The 21,517-nt window shown below is 38.6% G+C and overlaps 1 protein-coding gene across 19 annotated transcripts in view; it reads right to left on the bottom strand.

The window, feature by feature from the left end:
• ESRRG (estrogen related receptor gamma) overlaps positions 1 to 21,517 on the bottom strand; it is a 389,904-nt gene that overhangs the window by 101,362 nt on the left and 267,025 nt on the right. For all 19 annotated transcript variants that reach the window (XM_068400512.1, XM_068400562.1, XM_068400553.1 and 16 more), the window contains one exon: positions 15,423 to 15,539. In XM_068400512.1, the coding sequence (XP_068256613.1) occupies positions 15,423 to 15,539 (117 nt within the window). The remainder of the gene's footprint in view (positions 1 to 15,422; positions 15,540 to 21,517) is intronic.

The raw sequence follows: 21,517 nt of genomic DNA, 5'->3' as shown, positions 1-21,517 counted from the left end.
AGACTGTAAAGACTGCAGCACTACGTACTCCATGTTCAGCTGCCACCAGTGGTACTTGTCAGCTGGGGAAATTTTCACTGATAGGAAAATTTAAAATACTTTGGCAACACAGATTCCTTTGCATGCATGTAAGCATCTCTTCCATCAATATCAACAGGAAATATATAGGTGCATTGAAACAGAGGGCTTTATTTTCCCTGTTGACAAAAGCTGGCCTTAATTTGACTTCACCTTTTAGGATTCTTTTCACCAGTAGCTGATGGAGGAATCCACATATAAAGGGAAGTGTTATAAAGGGAAACATAAAACCCAAAACCAACAAGCAATAAAGCTTTCTCTCTTTCAGTCATTGGGTGAGAAAGGGGTGGCAACTGCTGGACTTTGAAGTCCCAGGCTGAATGACACATTAACCTCAAAGCAGAAGTCCCATGTCTAGCCGTGCTTCTAACATCCCATGTGATTTCTACTTAGCAACTCTTCTTCTCTTTGTCTTAGGTTAAATACTGTAAAATGGGGATACTACTGCCTACATTACAGGAGTGCTCTAAAACTTAAAATAAATGTTCTCTGAAAAAATTGTTGACCAGCTCACAACACGTTCACTACAGAAAATTAATGTTGCATAAGCACAATGTTTTTCAAAGTTATTAAACAAGTTTGTTTCCTTAAATATTTGTGAAAAACAGTAAACCTGGAGTGTCACAATACCAAACATGGATTTCCTCTGCTAACTACTGACTAGTATTAAAACTAAGCATTTTACTACTAGTACTACACCTAGTGTTTTTCAGGCAAGTAAGAACATGAGGTTGATGGTCATATAAGGCTACAGTCTAAAGGCTGTACTTGCAAGAATCTGGTGGAATTTGTTTGAGGTTAGGGACAGACAGATACTACAGGTGTGAAGGTGCAACTTACCTTAATCACATTCAACACCTGCCTTAGAAAGGACCTGCACTGCTTTTGTCTTACCGCCTTCATTTTTTCTTTTGTTTACACATATGAAGAAATATAATACCCATATTTATTCTGCCTATAATTAATGATTAAAATTATGAGTGAATAAGGAATTTGATTAATTCAGGTCTAACAAGCTGAAAGAAGACAATTTTGCTGACAGTCAATATTTTTTTTTTTGTTAGTAAGAGAAGAACTTTATATAGAGGAGCTGTATTTTAAATTTGGGATATTCCACATGGTATTCCACACTTGATAGTGTAATCCTATATACCTGTAACAGAATAAATTGCAAAGGTAGGATTTTTAAACATTTAAGTGTAGGCAACTAAGCATTACACAGCTTTAGACAGCACAAATGGACAATCAACATTAAACATGACTGATTTTTAAATTCTTCACTGCTCAGCTGGAGGGAAGTATTACAAGGCCAAAAAACAGAGCTGTGGACAGCTGGCTTTGTGCTGTATCAGTTCTCTGCCTCAATTTTCAAGCCATTCATTTCTTCGGTGAAAAAAAAAAAAGAAAGGAAAAAAGGCAAAAAAAAAAAACTAAACTAGGCCATACAAACGTACAAAGCAAGCTTGGGTCTCTAGGACTTCCATTGTCTCAGGGAGTCATCACCACCCTGAACCCTCATTAAAGCTGAAGAGATGCTGGAACAGCATTAAAATGAATGCAAACCATTTGCCGCAATCTTCTGCTCACACCGTCTCCAAATGAAGGCAGGCATTGCATAATCCAGGCAGCTAGAGCTCCTGACAGGTGGATGATTTATGCTCATAGTCGGAAGAATCGGAGAGCCTGCAGAGGACACAGCGTGAGCAAGGTGGTGGCGAGACAGATGCTCTCAGTGGGCTTGCAGAGGCTGGCAGGCTCCAGCTAGCTCAGGTGCAACTTGAACACTTTAGTACTGAACTCATATTGCTTAGATTCCAGCACAGCAAGATACCATTTACAATATTATGTACAGTAGATATACTATCAAACCTATCTGTGTGCTATTTATCTCTCTCTATTTGTGTATACACACATACAAAATATGTATTTTTTTTCTATTTGCAGTTCAACTTACTGTGGTTATGTTCACTTTGCCTGTGCATATTCTCCATCGAAAAAGGGCAGATTAGGACAAATTCGGCATTGTTACAGCCACACAGCATAACTGAAACCACCAGAGTTGAACAGATGTAAGTGGGGGAAGAATTTGGCTCTAGCTTTCAGAGAACAGGGACAGATCTGGGATACTGAAAACCTTTTCAGTGTTTTAAGAGTGTCTGAAAGCTAGGAAAGAAAATGACCAGAGAAAAGATGAAAACATCCACAGGTCCAAATGTATTGGAGCATTCTAGTCACTTATTTGTCTGTAAAGTAGTCACAGACACTTTCAGTCACTGCTTTTTCTGCAGTCACATTGTTTTGCAGAAAAAGCATAATACTAGCAAAATATAATGAAAATGACACTCGTGTCATCTACTTCTATTATCTTTCAATGGAACGAGTTCTTCTGTGTTATTAAGGGGTATCTAAAAATCCCATCCAAAATTGCAATATCATTTCCAGTCACGTAAATCAGCTTCCTATTCAAAAAGGAAGTACGTGGAATAGACGTGGGGGTTTGAATTTTCCGTCCTGTTCTGTAAGCAAGAGACTGGTCTATTTAAAAAAAAACAAATCACACATACACAAACAAGATATTATACCTGTTTGCGTCACACAACTGTATGTTGATTCGTTCTTTGATGTAAAAGGTGAAGCCAGAACTAAATCATCCTACCTTAAGCAAATCAACAAAATAAACAATTCACCTGCCTCATACCAGAACTGCCACATTTTGCAATCAAACCTGTCACTTAATTAAGTATATAGTTTTCAGGGGCAACCAAAGAGTTAAAGCACTCAAATGTGCACACTGCAGGTTATCTAGGTTGAATCTGGGACTTTGTTGACTCTCAACTCCTTTCCACTTTAACAGATGGGGTCAAAGGTGGAACTACAGATGAGAATTAAAGACAAATACATCCCTTTAATCAGATAACACATTCAAAGACTTGAAAATTCCCAAGAAGCCACTTTACAGGCACGTGTCAGGGGCTATTCCATAAAGGAGGGAACTGTGTAGAGGAGGTAAAGAGGACTTATTTCAGCTAACCAGCATTTTACAAGGCAGGAAATTAGAGAAAACAAATGGGAACAAAACGGGATGGATCGCGAGCATTCAGAATGGTTTCTGATTGCAGGCATCTCCCTAGAGAGGAACTCCAACATTTGAAGCCTTCACACTCTGCATCCGAAAGCTTTTTCTAACTTCATTAAGCAGCCGTGTTTAAGAATACTTCATAACAAGTATTTTAATTAGAGATGAGCTGAAGTATCTTGCCAGTACGGATATCTCCAGCAATACCAGGATGCCCAGGAGGAAATACAGTCACTCAGCCTGACTAGTACTCACAAAATAGTGCAGGTCAGGTAACGAGAACCTCAAGAAATTAATGATTCTCTCTCCCACCTGGCCAGAAAAAGCCTGCCTGAAGGATACGTGCTTGCAGCAACTATTTTCTCATCAGCATTCTTCTGATACAATTGTGGTATGAAGAGGAAAAAGAATAGAAAATCATGAAAATAAGAGAAGATAAAAAGGGAAGAAAGAAGAATCTTATGTCATCTTAGCTAGTCTGTGGCTTTGTTCTCTGATTACTGCATTCCTTTGCATCTCACACAAGACCAAGCAACGGGGCATGTGGCATGCTCTGTCAGACAAAAAGCATCAGCAAAGACTACGCTTGTACACACCAGACTCAAAGGTGTTCCAACTTCTCTTTTTGTCTGGAACACAGTCAGAGATTTGTATTTTGGGGTGATGCTCTTGAGGGCTGTTGAAAAGGAGGAGCCTACTCTGCCCCTTATAGTAAGATCATTACACTTAGAGCTTCCCTTCTCATCCTGATCCTTCACCTGAGGTATAAATTAGCAGAAACTTTTCTAGTACATCTTTGGGCAAGAATTCACAAAAGCAATACATTTAAACTGGTATTTTAAAACAGCTTTCTACTTTTGCAGGTAAACATTCATTTTCCTATTTTGATATTTAGCAGTCTAATCTGTCTGTGTCTAGCGGAGTCCCTCAAGGGTCGGTACTGGGACCAGTACTATTCAATATATTCATTAATGACTTGGATGAGGGAATAGAGTGCACTGTCAGCAAGTTCGCTGATGACAAAACTGGGAGGAGTGGCTGACACACCGGAAGGCTGCGCAGCCATTCAGAGAGACCTGGACAGGCTGGAGAGTTGGGTGGGGAGAAATTTAATGAAATATAACAAGGGCAAGTGTAGAGTCCTGCATCTGGGCAAGAACAACCCCATGTACCAGTACAAGTTGGGGGCAGACCTGTTGGAGACCAGCGTAGGGGAAAGGGACCTGGGGGTCCTAGTGGACAACAGGATGACCATGAGCCAGCAGTGTGCCCTTGTGGCCAAGAAGGCCAATGGCATCCTGGGGTGTATTAGAAGGGGTCTGGTTAGCAGGTCGAGAGAGGTTCTCCTACCCCTCTACTCTGCCCTGGTGAGGTCGCATCTGGAATATTGTGTCCAGTTCTGGGCCCCTCAGTTCAAGAAGGACAGGGAACTGCTAGAGAGAGTCCAGCGCAGAGCCACGAAGATGATTAAGGGGGTGGAACATCTCCCTTATGAGGAGAGGCTGAGGGAGCTGGGTCTCTTTAGCTTAGAGAAGAGGAGACTGAGGGGTGACCTCATTAATGTTTATAAATATGTAAAGGGCAAGTGTCATGAGGATGGAGCCAGGCTCTTCTCAGTGACATCCCTTGACAGGACAAGGGGCAATGGGTGCAAGCTGGAACACAGGAGGTTCCACATAAATATGAGGAAAAACTTCTTTACGGTGAGGGCGACCGAACACGGGAACAGGCTGCCCAGAGGTTGTGGAGTCTCCTTCTCTGGAGACATTCAAAACGCGCCTGGACGCGTTCCTGTGTGATATGGTCTAGGCAATCCTGCTCTGGCAGGGGGACTGGACTAGATGATCTTTCGAGGTCCCTTCCAATCCCTAACATTCTGTGATTCTGTGATTCTGTGTCTTGAAACTGAAAGCTTAAGAGCTTTCATTGAAAGTTTGACAGGGAAACCAGCAAGTGGCTTGGGAACTTAAAAATCAGTTCGGAGCAAGACCTTTCCTAACATTCAATAATAATGGGCAGGTACCCTCAACCTGGATCCAAAGTGTATTTATGCCATCTCTTAAGTCATCTTACCTTAACTGATTCCACAAACTATACCCAGAAATGCAGTTCTGATGACTTATGATAAATATGTTCCTCTTCTCACATTTCAGTGGATAACCCTTGGGATTGGCCACGCAATGAAATCTAAAGTGCCTGTTTCTTAAGCTTTCATTAATTACAGAAAATATAAAAATGAGACAGAACTTAGGAAATGTAGACACAGGACACCATTGTAAACTCAGGCTGGCAGGCTGTCATGAAAAGCAACATGTGGCTGTACAACTGTTTAACAAATGATGTAAGACCAGTCTGTTGATTGATTCAGACCAGAAGGAAAGGCATGGCCCATCTGGAAAGCCTTTCTTCAGCCAGTCACCCACAGGACTGAAAAGGACTACCAGAAAGAGACAAGGGGCAATGGTGATGCAATAAATAATTTTGATATGGCTGACTAAAAACAAGAAGAACAGCACTGCTGTATGGACTACCTCTTGGCTAGAAAAAGAAAAGAAAGAGACAAAAGACAAGTATGGTGGTCTTGTATTATTTCTTGACTCCTAGGGCCCGCATGTGCTCAGCATGCAGCAAGTTACCAACATTCTCTCTTGTTAGTCAAGCAGTTTTGCTGCAAAACATTTACAGCACACCAACAATTCTGCCACCGAGGGCACAGACTGGAGTTAAGCTGATTATAGAACACTATCACGAGGACTTTCTTTTAAGAAAGTATTTTAATTTTTCTAAACTATTTTAATAACTAACTGTTTTAACGTGGACTGCAATGAGATCCAATGCAAGCAAGTTGTACAGAGTGTTGATTTTGGATCTGCTGCACTAAAACTGTAAATCAAATTGACATCTGGTCTTATAACTGATGATCCTGAGAACTAAAACCAGATGCTGAAGAGGAGAAAAATAGATAAACATATTAACTTTGTTGGAACAATAAAGAGCAAACAGGAAAATATTGATATTATTCAGTAAGTGAATATATTTAACATAGCTTTTGTTTGACTTTCTCCAGAATCATTAATCTAATAAAAGACTATTGAGGCTTAAAATAAAGCTATGTTTTTAATTTATAAAGATTAATAGCTACATTAAGTCACTATTATGATGGAAACAGACTCCCCCCATAGTTTCCCTTTTCTGTCACATAAATACCCACAGAAAATAGTAAGAAAAAAAAAAGAAAAAAAGAAAAAAGGCTGATTAAATGAGATCTATTACTAGAATAGCTAGTAAGCATGGCAAAACTTGATATAAAGACAATTTGCTGCTGAAGATGACATTTATTTCAGATTTCAGGTTGTTGACTCAACCACAAAAGCCACATTACAAACTGCAAATGAAATAATATTCCAGCTCACATAGTGACTCAGTGAGTAGAACTGACAAAGACTCACCACTGGTAAAAATACCTCCAGCTTAAAAAAGGACAATGACTGACCAGAGAGAAGACTGTGGCTTAGTTACACTAACGTTCTAATAAACCATGTTGATTCAAACTTTTTTTTGTAGGACAGCAGAGATTTAGAAGTGTGAAATATTTGAGAGATAGCACTATATGAGGTCAGAGGTAACAACTGCAGATGGTAATTTTAGTGCTTCTCAACACATTCACTGCTTTGGCTGAGTGAAGAGGCCAAGAGAGTTCCTCAACCTCCAAGCTTTTTGGTGCCAATCCATCCCACGCAGCAAAGTCTGCCTGCACATCTGCCACATGGGTTCTATTTAGTAGCACCTAGATCATTTCAGCATTTCACCCCAAACAATCCTACCATACATCCTGTTGTTTCTACTAAGATTTTACCCAGTGGAAGTCTTACTGAGGAGGTGCGAGTGCTGCCCAAGCAAGGGCTAAGTAAAATACAAAAGGGGCTTGGCTCCAAAGTGGCATTTTAGACATATGCATACGCATCACTGCTAAATGCACCTTCTACCTGAGATGCTAAACCTATTCCACTCAAGCAGAGGGGATGTGCAAATATCTGCACAGCAGAAACAGAGAAAAGCGAAGAATACAAATAACATTAATAACGCTCTTTACAAAATGACCCCTATTTAATACAGGGCAGGACCCATGTACAAGAATTCAAGCACCCTGCAATAAATGGCAGTGCCATATTGATGTATGTGTTTATGGGTGGCAGAGACTAAGAAAGAAAGGCAGCTATTTGTCTGGGAGCTCATGGGAAAAGATGCCATATCATACACAGTCCTACATCTTTCAGACTTGTCTCTACCTTCCCTTACTACTTACACTGCTGTCACTGTACTTTCAGTGCATAAGTAAATGTTCACAGGGGCTAAATACACTGAGTATCTTTTTTAAAAAATGGAATAATAATTTCTAGAAAATTAGAAAAATATTGCTTCCTTACTTTAGGATCAAAAGAAGAAATATGACAAATTAGAATGTTCAGTTAACAACTTCAGATTGTACTAATATTTTCTCATCATAAAGTGATTAATTTTTAATGGTATTCCAATTTAGGTAGACTTGTGAATCTGCAGAACCCACTCCTCCTAATTTGGAGGAAGTAATAGGTAAGGTAAGTGCACTAAGAAAAATACCATAGATTTTAAGCCTGTTAAAATCTTTGAAACTCACTATTTTTAATAACAAAACTACAAAGTAACTATAGGCCGAATGAATTCTTCGCTGACGCTTGCCTGACCCCGCAAACAACTGCAGTCACTGGGATTCTCACCAGTGACAACTGTGGGAGCAGAATCAAGCCTAACATCTCATCCCAAGGAAGCTGCAGATGAGTGTGCCAGCAAACAGCTTTGACCCCAGATCTGCAGATGCTAACATCAAAAAAAGTGCATTCACAAATCTGTGGAAAGCCAAGAAATGTAAATAGCTCTCAAACACAGACGTATAAACGATACTGCTTTCTCTACATTCACTTCATACTGCCTCTTTTATGAAAGTGGAGTATTTGTATAAATGGACTGCAAAACAAAATTGTATCTAGAAAGAGAGAAATTTTGTTTAAAGACTGAATCCAGTGCATTGCTGGGACTTCTCTGTTTCATTCCCAAGGAGATTATGCGGACCAAAAATGCTGAGGCAGAACATAAACCAGACTGGCACAACACTGCAACACAAGCACCGTGAGAACTTCTCAGGAGGCCGGCAGCTGGTCTTAGCTGTAGGTACTTTCATGTGATTTCTAAACCCAGAAAGAATATCCACATCTCCAATATTTGCTTTTTCTTGAGTATTTTTTTAATGGATGAACAGAAATGCTAGTTGCTTGAGCTCACTATAAACACTAACCTGCAATTGAATAGTTTGTCCTTCCTCATCAGTTACAGAGAGTGGATAGTCATGAGCCGTGTTTTAGGGTAGACAAATTGGGCTGTCAGTTCTAATGTGTGAACTGGGCTATCAGGCCACATTTTGGTTAGGAGGAAAGAGGCCTACTTATGAACACCAACAACACTTAGAGATTAGTTTCTATTGTTTCCAAGGAGATTTAACAGGTCCCAGTATATATTAAACTAAGCACAGGTTGAATGAAAGAAAGAAAAGGAGAGCAAGGGGGAAGGAAAAGAAGGGAAGGAGGAAATAAAAGGGAGGGGAAGGGAGACATTGAAGGAAGGAAGAAAAGGGGAAAAGGTGGGAAGAAATAGAGAAAGTAAGGGAAGAGGAAAAGATACACTTCCAAAAAATATCTGCACTAGAAACCAAACTCCCTCATAGTACACTGAAACATAGAAAAGGGTTGATATTCAGAAGAGACTTCAACAGATGATGCACTGTGTTACCTCTTGATGTTACAACACAGGAGCTTTGTTTAATATCCTGCATTAATGAAGGAGCTCCTTAAGTGTAATATTACAATAGATAGCATAAGAAATATCACTGAGGTCAATGCCGCTTTATTAACTGTCATCCTGTACAGAAATATTTTCTTTGAATACCATTTATGCTTTCTCCTTCCCTTTGTTCTAATTTCTGAAGGCAGCAGAAACTAAAACTTTCTCCACAATAATTTCTGCCTTCTTCTTGGCAGACTAATGGTATTAGACTTGTGAGAGAAATTTACCTTGGCAATGTCTTATGCACAGGTCTTTTCAAAGGAGATGTTGTTAGGAGGAATCCTATTAAGCAGGCTTTTTCACTAGCCTCAAAACATAGGTGATAACACATTTTCAGTTATAAAGAGGATTGCTTAGTTTTATTTATTATTTTGAGAGACAATCCATTAATCTGCTCCTGTGCACATCATGTATCTCTTTACGTAAGAGTAAACTCAAGCTGCCTATTTCTCCTTGCTGTATCGGATTCATTTTCATAGATTGTCAAAACCAGAAAGGATCAATATGATAATTTAATCCAATCTGCTGCTTAACACAAGCCAAAGATGTTCATACGGTAATCTCTGTATAATAAACTCAGTAATTTACGCTTTAAAATACACATACCCCTTAAAAAAATGTATTCTTATATTAATGAAATCTCTCACAGTGTGAAGCAAAATACTTTAGAGAATCCCAATTTTAGCACGTTAAGAAAAAGTTTAACTAATGTCTAATAATCTTCTGGTTCGTTACGGTACTGTGAGCATTTAAAATGTTCAAGCATTTTAAAAACTGTCGGTAATTGCTTTTATTCAGATCAGTGCTGAAGGAAAAAACTTAAAATACAGAATTTCTTTACGCACAAGGCAGATTCTCACCATTGCCCTAACACTGCCCTAGGGATGCTGAAGTTACTTTGAGGGACTGTACGAAACCTTTTAAAAAAAACCCAAGACAACTAATGAATGAGAAGTGTTAAGGGCTACTCAGTGAGGAGTGTAAATACAACATGCTAACTGCGCTGCTGTGATGGGAAGGGTTACACTGAAGTAGCACTGCCAGATGACGAGGTTGGAGAGTTTCTATTCATTTTTAGAGCCTGATCGACAGCTAACCTACTAGCAACAGTAAAGAGACACAGACACAAAAAGGTATATTGCTGATTTCCCCATAGCATAGACTGCTAAACCTGCCAAATGAACAGCAATCTAACGTAGCTCCATCAGCTTCTGTTAATACTAGGTATCTGGCCTCTCATTTTAAATAGCTGGACTAATTAAGCCAGAATTCTGTCACTCTGTCTATTCTAACTGGGTACAAAGTGACTGATGATGATTTGTAAAGGCCAACCATTCGTAAGGAAAATACAAACATACTTATGTGAAGCAAACCAAATTTTCTGCCTTTTCATTATGGTATAATTTACTTTTCAAATAAACTTAAATTTGTTTCCTTATGTATCACCCACTTATGAACTACACTTTCTGGAATAACAAGCAATGCAGATCAGCCACTGCAAACAACCCATAAAAAATTCTGAAAACATCCAGATATCAGAGATGAGTGATACATGGGAGATGCTTTGGTGTCAACAGTCCTGTAAGAAGTATGAACCAGCACTGCTCAGAACTGTGAGAGCTAAGACAGGATACAATACTTCAGGTGGTCTAAAAGCTGCGTTAGTGCCACTCAGTAGGTTCCCCTCTGAACTGTAATTTTTAACCTTGCTACAATATAAGGACAGATAAAACTCAGGCTATGGCTTTGCCTCCATGGAGAAAATTGAAACATATGGAATAACATCTTGAAAAAATAGTTATATGAATGCTGCATCTGAAACAAAAAGTAATTTTATTTTGGAATTATTACTCCAGTGGAAGTAATTAATGCCCAGTACACATGGGTAGCTATTCTGACCAAGATCTGTGGTATAATAAACTTGGAATAATACCTTATATCACAGACACGTGCTAGTAAGTAGTCCCAGAGATAGTATTAAAAGGCACATAGTACTAATGGAAGACTAAAACTAGAATTCAACCAGATTGACTAGCAATAGAAAAAAAAAAAGTCAAATATCTACCCACGATTTCCCATATCAGCTTATGCAGTTTTATATCCAATTGTCCTTCTTAGAAAAGAAAAAAAATCAACTCCTTTTTCTCACTGCAACTAGCTATATAAAAAGGAAAATAGCTAAAACACCCAGTTTTGCACATGAACATAGATTTAATTCTACTACCTGAGGCAAACTAATCACTGGCTTCCAAAGTGTTTGAAAGGCCAAACTTAAAAGACTGATTATAAACTAACAGAACTGAAAAGAATGTCTTAAAGTGTTCATTTTTAAAAAGGGCAAATCGTTGTTTGCCCCTCCACCTCCTTTAGGCAATTGCCATATTATGTAAAGAAATCACTAAGGATACATTCGGAAAGTTCCTCCCTAGACTACACAAGAATCTTTACATTGTTTCATTTCTTCTTGTGAATCTGAGAGAATCCAACAAAACATAAGCACAGCCAAAGAAACTGTATTTCAGAAGAATCAGTTGTGATCCTTGAAAAGCTGATTTTCCATAATACTGACACAGAAAATTAAAAATAGAAAAATGTAAAATTTCTTCAAGTAAAGTGTATTCTGCCGTGCTGCTAATAACCATTACCCAGGAAACTAAATGAAAATGAGACACTCTTGTATTTGTCACGTGCTTAAAAGCGCATCAGCATCTCCGAATGCTTCAGTATGAAGCACAACACATACTTATAAAAGGTCCACACACCTAGACTTATGTTTTCAAGTAACAGCCCATGGGCTAAATCAAAATTAAGTGTTCCTGTAGATCAGTCTGTAGTAACTTTCTTGTGCTACTCAATAGGAGGTGCAGACAGCAGCCAGGACTTCAATCCCACTCCAGCTCAGCCGAGGATAACATTGCTTTACTCTTCCTTGCCTAGCTTCTGGCCCACAACTTATAAATTGCTAAGAATCTTGATCTAGGTGTTGCTGGCTATGCCCCATCGACATCCTTATGGTCTAGGCAATCCTGCCCCGGCAGGGGGATTGGACTAGATGATCTTTCGAGGTCCCTTCCAATCCCTAACATTCTGTGTGATTCTGTGATCCTTGAGAATACATACAGAAATTACCCACTCCACCCTGTATTATATGTGACCAGAAATCCAATTCCCTCCCAGGGTTTGACTCCAAGGCACGGCCCCAAAATCCTAACACTAAGTCTCTTGCAGAAGCACTGGATGCTGGATGAAAAGCACCATTATCTTCCCACAATAAATGATTTAACATGCAGCTGTCATAAGAGAAGCCACTCTATGTATTTGCTCTAAGTGGTTTTTGGACCTTTCCCTAAAAGCTAAAATAAAACTCAGGATCTTTTTCCAGGCATTGTGATTTCTAACATGAGATTTATACGACAATTCACAAAATGACAATGCAATAAAGTCCTTCCAAATGTGAAGGGAAGCGCAACATCTGATAATTGTTTCACTGAGGATTATATTTAAAAACTGTTTGTTAAGGAAAATTTCTAAAAGAAAACCCCCCACTAGCAGGATAAGATTTCTGGAGAAGATGCACACTGGCAGATGTGCAGAAGTTCTTGTAAGGAATATGATGCTCCTCTCAAAGCTGCTTAAACTTAATTTTATTTCAGGTCTGCAACTAAATTTTTTTTGTAAATAGATTTAGGCTGTCAATTTCCAGGCATGCTGTGCCATCAGCATGTAGAGACTGCTGTGACAAACGTGGAGGCTGCAGCAGCAAATTTTATTATAAACTGGTAATTGAATTGAACAGGTTTACATTTGAATAGATTTACTGCAGCATGATCTCTGACATGCTGCATGGGACTGAAATCCTTGTCTGAACATAAAGAAACATTTAAGATACAGCAGGAATTATTTCAGCTCAGTGTAAGTCCAGGCTAATTAATAAATTTACACCACTTTACACATAAAAGAAGTAAGTATATAATTTTTCTTCATGCTGTGCATAAAGGATGCGGTCAAAGACAAAAAACTCATCTCCATACTTCCCCATAGGTAAAAACACCACCACCTGTCTCCAAAACTACCTTCCAACAAGAACAAAAGAAAAAACTCTCTCTATTCCAAGCACAGTCCTAAAAGCATACTATGAACCAGTACAGTTTCAAAAGTCAAAGTGGCCACTAAAGCGGGAAAGAAAACAAAATGCCCTTGTAGGTTCTTTTAGGTTGTCCTATTGGGTGGCAGATAAGCAATACCTGAAAAGAAGATAAGCTAACTCTCCCCTAGATGAAAAGACTCAGTAATTAAAAATAAGTAGAAATCTTACTGTGTTTTGACAGAAAAACTCACACAATAAGAGTGGAAGAACTATGTTGTGCCCAGGAGGGGGGTTAACAAAGGAAACTTCTTTTCAAAGGAATTAGTTATTTTGTCATTGTAGAACTTTTAGAAAAAGGTATGTACTTTAAGGGCAGGCAATTGATTAAATTCTGATTAAGAAAACTTGTGGGATTGATTTGCATCCATGGACAACAATTATTCATGCAAAAAATCCAATTCACAATGTGCATCTGAATCGCCTAACTAAATTATCTCAGTTACCAAAATCGTATGTGGAAACACAGTAAATCTGTGCACAATTTTGGTAACTGAGATAATTATTCATTTATAGAAGAGTCACTTAATTTTCTCATGCAGTCCCAGAAGCTGCACACAGACTAGATTTTTAAATATATGTTAATGAATGTGCAATGGTGCCTTCAAAATTTAAAATAAAAGGTCTAAACCAATTCATCTGTATGTACTCTTGGTAGCACTGTTTCGTTTCCAAACAAGTGGCTCAATATATCTGTATGTTAGGTTACTAGTGATATGGGGTCTTAACTTACTAAAAAAAGGTGTTAAGAAGCACAGTCCCTTCCAAAAGCTGCCATACTCAGACATTCCTTTCTTTCTGCAGTTTATCTAAGCATCACAATTTAACCTTTAAGTAACTGCTCCTAGTGGTCAGTTATATGAGGATTTTGGCAAGTAAAGAACCCTTCCCATCACCACTGGAAGAGAGGGTCAAATCCCGCCGTTCTTACTGAGGCAAAATCCCCACTGAATCTGACAGGAGTTTTGCTCAAGTAAGACTAAGGACAGCAGGATTTGGCTCACAGGATCATAGCATCTGCCAAAGCAGTTGCACAGAACAAGGTTTATTCTTAGTAAGTATAATCCAATAAGAATATGTCTGTAGGTGCGTGATAGGCCTAATTTGTCCATCATCTCTCCACTGGTTTATGTTGTTCTTGGATTTTACCCTGATAGCTGTATACTTAAACCTGTTTTAAATTACCATCAAACAATTTGCAAAAATCAGCCATCTATTTAAGCTGATTTTTTAAGCACTGACAAAGCGAAATTGCATGGGACTATTTTAAAGTGGTTGCTTAACACAAAGTACTCTCCACTGGAGACAATATTTAGAAAACATTACATTGATTTTATTTTAAAAGGTTATCTAGCTCAGAAGTCCAAGACATCTTCTGTTATTCTATCTTGGTGGTAGCAGTGCACTACAATAATAATGTATATAATATATGCACACAAAGTTTATTTTTGCATATACATTAAGAGCAAAGGAAGTGCATAGCAGCTGACTGAAATTTAAGGAAGTGCCTCTTTCTGTAATACAGATGAATCAGGTTCCAAGTGAGACAGTACTGTTTCTTGGAAACATTTTCTTATATTTACCTGTTATTCAGTATCTTCAAAATGTAACTGATGAATTAAAACACTCAACATATACTTACAGTGAGGCACAGGCGTTCTCACATGCTTTTTTTTTTTTAAAAAAAAAAAAAAAAAAAAGAGGGGCGGATTCTCCTCTTCTGCATGCTATTATTTGCTCCAGTGTAGTCAGAGTAACTTCAGTAGACATACTCAATATTTATACTTATTTAATTCAGAAGTAACCCTTTCGTTTGTCCTGATGAAATGAAGACTGAGTACAAATAGGGAAAAGAAGGCACAGTCTGTGTTTCTGCCAGAACTGGGACAGACTAACAGTGAATAAGGAATGGAGGAAAGAAATCTTTGAGAATTCATGATGTTAAAGCGTTAAGAAAAATGAGAGAAAAATGATGATTATTCTATTAGTTACCTGCTGAAGGAACTGAATGCTGGGGTACATTTTGCTGTATTACACATAGTTAGAAATATTCCAGAGAAGATGAACTCTACATAGATAGACCGTGATTCCGTAGCTTAGAAACAGACTGTCAGAAAGAGCAAGTATACATGAAATTGCCTTTACAATAACTGATTTGAACACTCACCGATCTCTCTTCTTTCCTGATTGCCCTACAATTCCTGCATGCATTTGCAGAGAGACACATATTGACTTGATCGGTCTTACCTTCTTTCAGCATGCCAACTTTTAGACACTTCATGAAGCGGCAGGCTTGGCAGGACTTGCGTCTGCGCTTTGTGATTTCACATTCATTCGTTGCTGGGCAGCTGTATTCTATGTTACCTGTAACAGAACGTACAAGAAAAGAGAGGTATTCAGAATCCTTGACTAAGCAACACAATGGAAATACAAAGTACTCATACAATTGCTGTTGTCTTTAATTTTGGAATATATCAAGAGTAAACAGTGCTATAGAAAGGAAACACCTTCCAAGTAAAAATGAAAAGGCAGGTTAAAGGATGAGCTTTTTGACTTCTTTTTTGTTAAAATCTAGACAGCTATATGAAAAAAAAAATACACAAAACCACAATTAACGTGAGTCTGTGTCTGGCTCCATACATGGTCCCTAGCAAAATCCTTCACATAGGTTATTCCTGCTGGTAGGAGGAGAAAATTTTGTCATTTATTGTCTGTACCAAGCCCCATGCTTATGCTCCTAGCCTGAGCTCTCTTCATTTCCTTTTTTTCACCAGTTTCATCAGTCTTCTTTGTCTAGAGAACAAAAAGGAGACTGTCATGCTTTATTGCACAATCAACTGTAACAGGTACTACAGAGCTTCACCCTTCTCCTTCCACCACAGCAGGCACCGTGTATCAGGCGGGGCTCACTGGCATTGCTACCACCACATCTAGCACATCCTACAGCTGCCAGGTCAGATCTCTCAACCAGGACGTTTCCTCTTCTCTATATACTTTAGAGAGATTTCTCGTACTGAGATGCATCAGAAATAGGATCATTCCTACCAAGTTGTCAATAACAAAAACTGGGGGAGATGCTTGCCTCTGCCTCTCCCAACTCTCCTTAAGGCCTAGAACAAGCTAGATCCTTAAATGTGAAGCCTCCTGGGCAAAGCAGTGTCTCCATTTTTTTTTGTTACTGCTTAGTACATATTATTTATCCTCAAAAATAAGGAAAAAAAGTGGAAACTAATGGGTAAAATACAAGAGTAATTTTCTTTACAGTTTTTTAAAATCACATCTTTGGGTATCCAAGTCCAAATAGGACAACATCTGGTCTCTTTTGCCCCTACTGCACTTTTCATAAAACAGCTTAGCTCAGCTTATTCACCTGCCCAGCCATGCATCCTATTGCCCATGACCACATTCAGTATGACAGACTTTGCAGCAGTCAGAAGTTTCACCAGAAACTGACTTCTAAATCAAGGATCTTCCCCATCAGCCTGTCATATATCTTGCTTTAAAGGTATTTCTTTATTTTCTAACCCTTTCCCCCTGTGATTAAGTGCATTAGTATCTTAATGAAAATGCATTCTGTTTATTGCCCTCTTGGGAAGCAAGAGGTCATCACACCAAATGCATAAATTGTCATCAGAGACAGTCCGAGCATAATTGCAATTTTGCTGCTCCATGTTTGCTGCACTCAGGGTCCGTCAAAGTCCCCTGAAACATGCGCAGGTTCTAATAATTAGCATAGAGTCTGCCTGGGACCACAGCATCGATGAAATATTTCAGAGTTAATCACACTTTGTAAACACTGATTTATATTGACTACCTTTCTCCAGACTGATGTCTCCTCATTAAATATCACATTAGTGGATTGCAGGATTGCACAAAGACTCAAATGCTCAGCAACTGCTAATTCAACAGGAAGTCATACTTAAACCACTTACATCTACTGATAATTGTTTAAGTATTTATGATAAAGGAGGTCTGCATGTGCAATGTGCATTTTGCCAATACAACCAGCACACTTTGCACGACCTTTTCAGGCCTTTGCGGGCTGTCTTCCTCCTGAACATTGCTGCATGACTGACTGAGCAATGCTGTTGAGGAAAACAGACCTTGGTATGTCTGAACTACTGTGAGGGTAGTGAGACACTGGAACAGGTTGCCCAGAGAACCTGTGGATGCCTCCTCCCTGGCAGTGTTTAAGGCCAGTCTGGATGAGGCTTTGAGCAACCTGGTATAGTGGAAATGTGTCCCTGCCTGTGGCAAGGGTGTTGGCACTAGATGATCTTTAAGTTCCCTTCCAACCCAAACCATTCTATGATTCTATGAACGCTAATGGTTCTTGTTGACAAAACTCAAACTTCAGTCTAGTCCTCTTCCCCTTCCCTAGCTCCTGAAAAGAAAGCTATTTAAGAAATAAAGGATACGGTGGGTAGAAAATTCAGCACAATAGTTCTTGCAAACTTCTCTCTGATACGCAGTAGCGAAGTTAGGAAATAACACTTCTGGAAGGATATGTAGGAAAGGATGGTAAAAGCAAGCTTAGAAAAAGATTCACTTCATCCTCTCACACTCTAACGAAGCACTCTCAGTGAGGCTCAACCACCACACAGTGAGACCTTCAAAGCCTTTCAAAAACTGTATCTAATTAACTTCATCATATTATAGTAATAAATGTATTACCATTCCGATTTAAAAAAAAAAAAAATAACAAACATGGAATCAGAAATACTTCGCACAAGATCAAAGATATCTTTGCACAAGGGCAGAAACGATCTTGATCAAAAACAAGATCGAGACTACAACACAGAACTTCAAGCAGCAAAGCTCCGTACTGAGGCAAGTGGAGCACTCCCACTATAGCCAGAGTCCTTGTGCAAAGGCACAGATAACAAAGGTATAGATGTCGACACCAAAAAGCAGTATTCAAAACCAGAAAAATATAAGCAAGATTGCTTTTCTCCATGAATAAACACCACTAATCCATACTCGGACATTTCAGTTTTGTGCAAAATCCTGTGAATCACGGCAAGTGTCTGTAGTGTGCAGCACATTATGCACTGACAACATTAACTTATTTTTCCTGCAAATTCTTGCCACCTAAACAACTCTAAAATGAGCTATTATTCTAGTCACTTAGATTCCAGTACTTTAGTTTAGAGGGGGAATCTTCTATCAATTTAGGCTGCTTTACTTTAATGAATTATATTTTACAGCTGATGCTCAATCTTAATTTTTGTTGTTAGAAAATAAACTTGGAAGATATTAGAAAGAGTTCCTCCAATGAACTCAGTAGCTACAGTAACTGGACTTACTGCTGCAGCAAAGATCAACATCTTACCAATGGCCATAGCTGGTTCCCCTAAAGTGGTTCAGCATTTTAGAATATGGCTAGAGTAAGAGTTCAAGGAAACTAACGTTTTGTCACCTCTTCACATATGAATGCAGTATTTTATCAAATATCCTCACGATGGACTTCATTTCTGTCAGTGAGCTTTCCTTAAAGAAAAAAACCTCATGGAATTTTGCAATGGATATGTACCTGGATATGTATCATGCTCAGAATGTGTTTTACCTAGCACTCTAAGCATGAGTGGATATATTTTTGATAAAAACCTAAATTTACTGCACATTGCAGGTCATTAGAGCTCTCATAATTTCTTATTTTTTGGTGTACAGAAGAAAATAAGAAATAAATTATTTTAAGAAGTGTTTGGGAATCTGTACAATTTCCTAGGTACACTACATCTACTCAAGATGCTCAGATCTGCATTTTATTTCAATGAGGAAGACTCACAAGGAAGCTCTACCATTTACTTGTCTACTGCATGATACTAAGGGCTGAAACTGAGCAGCTAGTAAAAGTTGAGTTTGCCCAGTCCTGTCAACAGTTGGAGAGGTAGCTGTGTTACACAGTGAACAAAATCAACATGGCAGCTCTGAGTCTTTAAACTGGGCTGACAAGAACGACTGAGAAATTTATAGTATCTCCTGGCTGTTTTTCAGAAGGGACTGGGCTCGGATTACTTATTTCAGAGTCTTTTGTACAATTAGTTTGCAGGCAATATAATTTTCTCACTTACTCCTTGATAGAATCATGCAGCTTGCTGGCTGATAGAATAACAGCATATATGTAAAACTCCTGCCTGAAGTGCCAAGGGATAATTTGTATATTCCTTTCAGTGGCGTAATGGACTTTTACAGTTTGGCAGTTAAAGGGCTGAGTAATGTAAATTAGTATGACGTTTGAAAATAAAAATATATGTCAAATCTTCACTCCCCAAACACATTGCCCTGTGCTATAATAATACAACAGGATTTATGCCAGCCCGAGTCCCTCTTCTTTCCTCATGCACTGAGGCATGTTTATTTCAAAACAGTTTCTTTTTTCTACTAATTTGTTATATTTTATTATCTCAGACAAAAGATGAGAAAATACTTCTAACACACTGTGCCTATCAAGAGTGACTGACTCACTAAAAATATGATGTCATTTGATCTTGAGATAGCAGGTGAACTGCTAAAACTTACGTTGCATAACCGGCTCTCTGGCTTTGGATGCTTCAGACTGTCAGATCTTTACACGCAGGTCGAGGGTAAGTGGGCTAAGATACTATTTTTTTCATCTCACAGATGAGGTTTAGAGGTTACCTGAATGAGATGTGGAGTCATAGTACAATTTTAATGGCACAGGGACTTACTCAACAGCTTTACAAGCCAGGCAATCGACTGGACTTAGCCAAGATTCTCGAGACCATTTTGGCCATCTCTTGCACGGAAGTGACAGCGATACTCAAGGTAACAGAAGAGGAGGAGTGAGAACCATGGCAAAGAAGAGGCCACTAAAAGCACTGGGCATTGTGCCTTGGCATCTTATCCCAAATGAAGTTATTGTCATCAACAGTTACAACTCCAGAACCTCAGAGATATTGAGAGTGCGAAGCTGGATCTAGAAACTGGCTCCAGTCTGTGGGACAGGCTGAAACAGGGGTCCCTCTTCCAGAAATACTGACAAGAATAGAAGCTGCAGACAGTAATTCTTAGCAGAAGTTTTATTTCCCTTTTCACACCACGACATTTGAATTATAACACTAAAGATGTAAAAGGATTGCTGTGAGCTGTTGGAATATGCTCAGAAAATCTTTGGACAAGTAAAAGACATGAGGAAGACTGAGATACAGCGTGAAAATGTGTTTGGAAAGAGTAGCCATGAGCCACTTACAAAAGCAGAAGGAATGCTGGAGATGTCAGTATTGAAACTTTTACTCTGTGGGAATGTAGGTCCAGAAGAAAAAAAAAAAGGCAAAAAAAGAAAAAAAAAAAGGCAAACCAAAAGAGAAGAATTAATTATTCCTTCAATGTAATAATTTTATGCTATAATCAAGCTCATGAAACTGTATTTCAGTATCTCTTTTTTTATATTCAATAATGCCCCATTTTTCTCCCAAACTTTCTCTTTGAGGTTCTGTAACCTAATACCTTTTTTCAAAAACTTGTATTTAAAAAGCAAGTGTTCTCATTATTCTTAATAGAGGCTACTGCATCACTGGATTTAAGTCCTTCTGCAGTAAGGTTTACCCCTGGTACCACCTTCAAGCTCTGTTTTCCTGGGTGACAGACCCAAAGGAATAGACCTGCTTGTCTGTGGACTGGCATGCATGACAACTCTGGAAAATGAAAGGTAGCCAGGATTACAGCCATAGGTCTTCTGGGAATTAATAAAAGAGAAGTCTTAGAAAGAGAGACAGGAGAATCTAAGCCAACACAGAGAGTGAATTACAGTATGTTAGGTCACACTGTGATATGTAGTCCAACCAGAACAGAATAGTTCCTGAGAAATGGAGAAGTAGATGCTGTTGGAAATAAAGTGTAACAGGCTAACTTGGGTAAAGAAGGATAGAGAAAAAGTCCCAAATGGACTTAAAAATGTATTTGATGTTTATAGGTCTTAGCAAAGCTCAACTGAGGAAAGTAAAAATATTTTCTCTCAGGTTAAAGTTTCAGTTCTTGCAGATTCCGTTCCTTACTCTGCAGTCAGAACTCAACTGAATTTAAGTATGAGTAAATATTTTCACAAGTAAAAGTAGTCTTATCGATAGGGTTTCAGAAATGGGGTCAGGTTGGAATGACGTTGGATTTGAACCTAACTGAATGCAGTTTTGGCTGACAAATCCTTAGATGGATTCACCTGATATAGTAGATAGCTCTATGAATTACAGACCTATGAATACATGTCATCTGGAGCTGATCAAGCCTACAGTTGACTGTATTCACAATTTTTCACTCAGATGACTTCAGAAAAAATATTGCACACACAGAGTTACAGAATGTTTAAAAATTTGGTGCCTAAA

This window comes from Nyctibius grandis, chromosome 1 (assembly GCF_013368605.1).
Source record: "Nyctibius grandis isolate bNycGra1 chromosome 1, bNycGra1.pri, whole genome shotgun sequence".
Lineage (NCBI taxonomy): Eukaryota > Metazoa > Chordata > Aves > Nyctibiiformes > Nyctibiidae > Nyctibius > Nyctibius grandis.
The sequence above is the reverse complement of the archived record's forward strand: the minus strand, read 5'-3'. Positions and strand labels throughout refer to the sequence as shown.